The sequence below is a fragment of the Microplitis mediator genome, chromosome 8 (genome assembly GCF_029852145.1).
Source record: "Microplitis mediator isolate UGA2020A chromosome 8, iyMicMedi2.1, whole genome shotgun sequence".
Lineage (NCBI taxonomy): Eukaryota > Metazoa > Arthropoda > Insecta > Hymenoptera > Braconidae > Microplitis > Microplitis mediator.
Window position 1 is genome coordinate 18059408 of NC_079976.1, and position 4542 is coordinate 18063949.

Consider the following 4542-nt stretch of genomic DNA (forward strand, 5'->3'; position numbering starts at 1 on the left):
TTTTATCCAATAATAAAATTAAAACTTCTAATATAAAAAATATGTTTTTAATTGTTATGTATTCTCCATGCATACATTATAGATGTAAATCGTATATCTTTAAACAATAAATTTGTATTATATAAAATGTAATTATTAAAAAAAAAGATAGACAAAATAAAATTTAGAAGTATGTAGGAAATTTGAATGTTTGTTTACGCATGTGCGTTTGATGCTTCAAGCTACCTGTGTGTGTGTGTGTGTGTGTGTGTGTGTGTGTGTGTGTATTTCCAATGAAAGTAATATAGGCGGGAATTTCAAACATCATTTTGCGCAAGTGTAGCTATGTGAGCGACATCACACTGACGTTTGGAGAATTATGTTTGAAATTCCCACCGCGAGCAGCAGAGGAGCCGCCGCGAGCAACAGGGATGCATGGAGAGAGGGCAGAGGAGCCGCGAGCGGCAACAACTCTCAAAGAAGTTTCAAATGCACGCGGGAAATTTGAATAAATATGTTTCCTTACGTATACCCCGCATGGAAATATATATATGCGGAAAATATATGCAAAAATATATGTGACATATATTTAACATATATAAAAATATATTTCAAATATATAGTACATATATGTAGACATATTTTTTTTTTGCGCGAAAATATTTATCGATTATATTTACACATGTATGTTACAACTAATGTCAACTATATGTGTGCATATAAGTATAATTATATTAATACGTATAATCTCGCATATATGCACGCATTTATGTACAAATATAAGTTTGCCTATATGCACACATATGATCTCGCATATATGCACGCATTTATGTACAAATATAAGTTTGCCTATATGCACGCATTTAAATAGACATATCGGTGTACGTATATGTTCACATTTAAGTACGCATATAAGTTGGCATATATGCACGCATTCAAATGGACATATATGCGAACTTATATGTTCACATTTAAGTACGCATATAATCTTGCCTATTGGCTAGCATATAAGTGCACCTTTAATTTTGCATAAAAGCACGCATTGAAATACATACATAAACTTACATATAGTGTAGATATAAATAGGTATGTCTATATATATAAATTAATGACTGTTAGCATTTTAACTTATATTATTAGTTAAATAATTTTTAATTTATATTTAAACTTTAATAATAGTAATTTTATTTATTTTGTTATTTTTTACTTAAAATACAAAGAAAAGTAATATATTATTAATACGATATAGTATTATATAAGTAAAGTATCTGTTTATCAAAAGTGTTATAATTGCAGCAATTATAATTATAAAATATTCTGAATTTAAAATAATAAGTTTCGAGCTTCAAAATCATCAATATCATTTGTTTATGATATTTTGAATATCTTTCATCCAAAAAGTTTTAATTTTGAGCATTCTCGTTTCTTGGCTTCATTTTTCGTCTTAATGAGCTCATTTTAACATTCAAAGCCGTATTGATTTTTGTGTCGTCATAGTTTTTTTTTAATTTTTTTCTCACAGTATCTGTAAAAATAATTTTTTATACTACATTACATTTTTCTTATGTTAAATTGAAAAATTAATTAATATTACATTTGATGGCTTCGAGAATTGCAGGATCTAAACCTTGATGTTGAGTCGGATTATTAGGATCCTTGCTGATTCTTGCTTTTCCTCCTTTTAGATTACTTCGCAACAGTGTATCCATTGGCACGATCGCAGTAAGCAAAACAACTGCCATTGCAGTGCAGCGACCTTGAGATTGGGCACATTCCCATTGCTCTTCAGTAATTTTGATACCACTACCACGTCTTCCAACTTCAACCTACAAATTCCGTAGAAATAATATATATTTCAAATTTAAATGCTTTTTTAATAATTAATATAAACTTTTTGTTTCAATTAGTAAGACGAACCATTTTTGGGTTGTTTTCATCATCAGTATCAGACTGATTTTGACGTTGACTTTGAATGATATCATTTCTCATATTTTTAAGCTCCGCTAATATTTGTAAAGCGACATCATTTTGATCTACAATTGAAATAGAATATATTACAATATTTTGTAATCAGATTATCAACTTTTAATTTGACTATAATTTTAAATAACTCTTTCAAGATAACAAAGAAAATGTTCAATTATTAATTTGTTGAGTCAAAAGAAGTTTATTTATTTGAAATTTTTCTGATAATTTTAGATTTATATATTATTTTTTGTTTTGTCAATTAATATATTTAAATATATAATTGCAAATTTTTAAAATAGAAAACGAAAAATAATTAATAATACTTAAAAACTTTTAATTGAGTATCCCAGTACCCAATGACAAAACAAGGGAACCAATATTAGATTAATAATATCAATACATAGCCCCGTTACATGGTTACTAAAAACTGTATTTATGAAAAGATAAACAATTTTTCCATATTTTTTTATTTACATTTATAAGTATTAATTCCACTGAAAATAAATATTACTAAAACATTTTTGAACCCAATAATTAATGTAATTAAATTATTAAATTTAATTCTTTTATACGAAAAATCAAATACAATTATTATTGATATAATTTACCTTCTAATATTATGTACATTTCAACAAAAATTGACTAATTATCAACTATTACCAATAAATAAAAACTTTTTTGCCATATTTAAATTTCCATCATAACTGAAGCAGTTATTAACATATGAAAACAAAATTTGAATGAAAAAAAATAAAATGTGTATAAAAATTATAGTCAATCCAGAAATAATCCATATAAAAATACACTTTAATTCAATGTTTATCTTGCTTGGAAATATACTGAAAAAATTTTATTTTACCATTACGTGAACCGAATAAAGTTCTAGGCCGTGATACATCCGCATTATCCATTCCATGTACCGGTGTCTTTTCAGATCTTTGATCGCTATCGTCTGAACTTGGATATTCGTCACCCGAAGACCTTACATTTCCTTTTTTAGACTGATAAATAAAAATATATTTTACGTTTCATTGAAATATTTTTTTTTTAAATAATATAAATTTGTTGTTTTTAAACGGTTATTCTTAATAATTAAATTTATGGGAAAATTTAAGAGTCGAGACGCAAATACCAGTATATTACACACTAAGGGAGGACAGAACAACATTCCGACCCGCGTGGATGACTGCCTACCCGAGCCGAGGGCGATTGGGATTGGGATGCCATACTGTCCTCCCTAGGTATGTATACGATTTTTCACCAAATCTGCACCTGGAAGTTTAAATTTTCGCCTCAGTTTGTTAGAAGAATGACACATGCGCTAATTTTTATCATTTATTTGCTCATAAAAGAAAGAAAAGACTTTCTTTCCTCTAAACAGGGCAGGAATTTAAACTTTCGGTGCAGGTATGGTGAAAATAAATATTTCGATGTTCTACTTTTATATTAATATATAATACAAATTATATTGTTGAAGTGATAATTATTATAATTGATACATACTTTGCTGTTACTTGGAACATTTTCATTACTTTGTTGAAAAGTTAAGTTTGATGCACGAGCAGTACTGTCATCGGGGAGGATTAAATCATCATTTTCTTTATTTGAAAATTGTTTTTCGTTTGATCCATTTATATTTTTTGGCGATTGGATGCCATTATAATAGGTAGAAAATTTTTTTTCTAGCACAGCGATACTACCTATTTGAATAAATTAATGTAAATTTAAATTAGATAAAAAATTAAGGGTTTGAATTTTTAACTGTTGTTCTGAAAGTTAATAATTCCAGAAATTTAATTTCTCATCAATGAATAATACTTACTAGATACTTCTGTAACCAGACCGTCATAGCATTCCCAACCACCAGCTGGCATTTTTTTACCTTTTCGCCATTCAATGACATAGCTTTCTGCAGGATTACACTTTTCATTTTTAAAATCTTCATAATTGAAGTTAATAATCCATTCAGTCGGTATTCCGACAGTGTATTTGTCTTTATCTTCACCACTTACCCATTTTACTAATGCAAACAATTGCGTCATCCTACGGAAAAAAACCATATTATGAGGGTTAGTACAAATCACATAAAAATTATTAATGCGATTTCTTTAGTTTAATAATAAATTAATGTACTTCAATCATACACAATGAAATAAAAAATTTAAAATACCAGCATACAAAAAGTCATATATTTATTTATATAAAGAAAACAAGATATTTAAATTTTTAATACTTACTTTCGTTGCTGCTTATATTTATGTTATATTATCATTGATAAATTTAAACGAATAAAATATAAATGAAAATAAATAATAAAACACAACGCAATACCAGACTTTATAAAAATATTTAATCGTCGAGAAATTCCTGTAATGTCTTTTCCTGCCAAGTACTTAGGCTTGATACTCAACCGACGCTACAGCATTTAGTCAGTTTAGAGGTTAATAATCATATCTATATATAAGTAACACTATTATTCAAATTGTTTTTTTTTATAAAAAAAGATAAATAAAATTTTTCTATATAATGATTAAAATTAATACTGTAAATTATCAGCTCGATTATTATAATTTTCAAAATAATTGTGACAATAAT

At 27.1% G+C, this 4542-nt stretch overlaps 1 protein-coding gene across 2 annotated transcripts; it reads right to left on the reverse strand.

Moving 5' to 3' along the window:
* Positions 1–1375: 1375 nt before the first annotated feature.
* LOC130673237 (uncharacterized) lies at positions 1376–4326 on the reverse strand. 2 transcript variants are annotated; one of them, XM_057478195.1, is made up of 7 exons: positions 4185–4326; positions 3770–3990; positions 3451–3647; positions 2807–2948; positions 1897–2012; positions 1574–1805; positions 1376–1504 (listed from the first exon to the last, which is right to left on the reverse strand). In XM_057478195.1, exons 2-7 carry the CDS (start codon positions 3987–3989, stop codon positions 1383–1385), a joined length of 1029 nt encoding a protein of 342 aa, XP_057334178.1. In that variant the 5' UTR covers position 3990; positions 4185–4326; the 3' UTR covers positions 1376–1382. The 2 variants fall into 2 exon arrangements, with proteins under 2 accessions (XP_057334178.1, XP_057334177.1); XM_057478194.1 differs by lacking the exon at positions 4185–4326 and having other exon boundaries at positions 3770–4077.
* Positions 4327–4542: the final 216 nt, after the last annotated feature.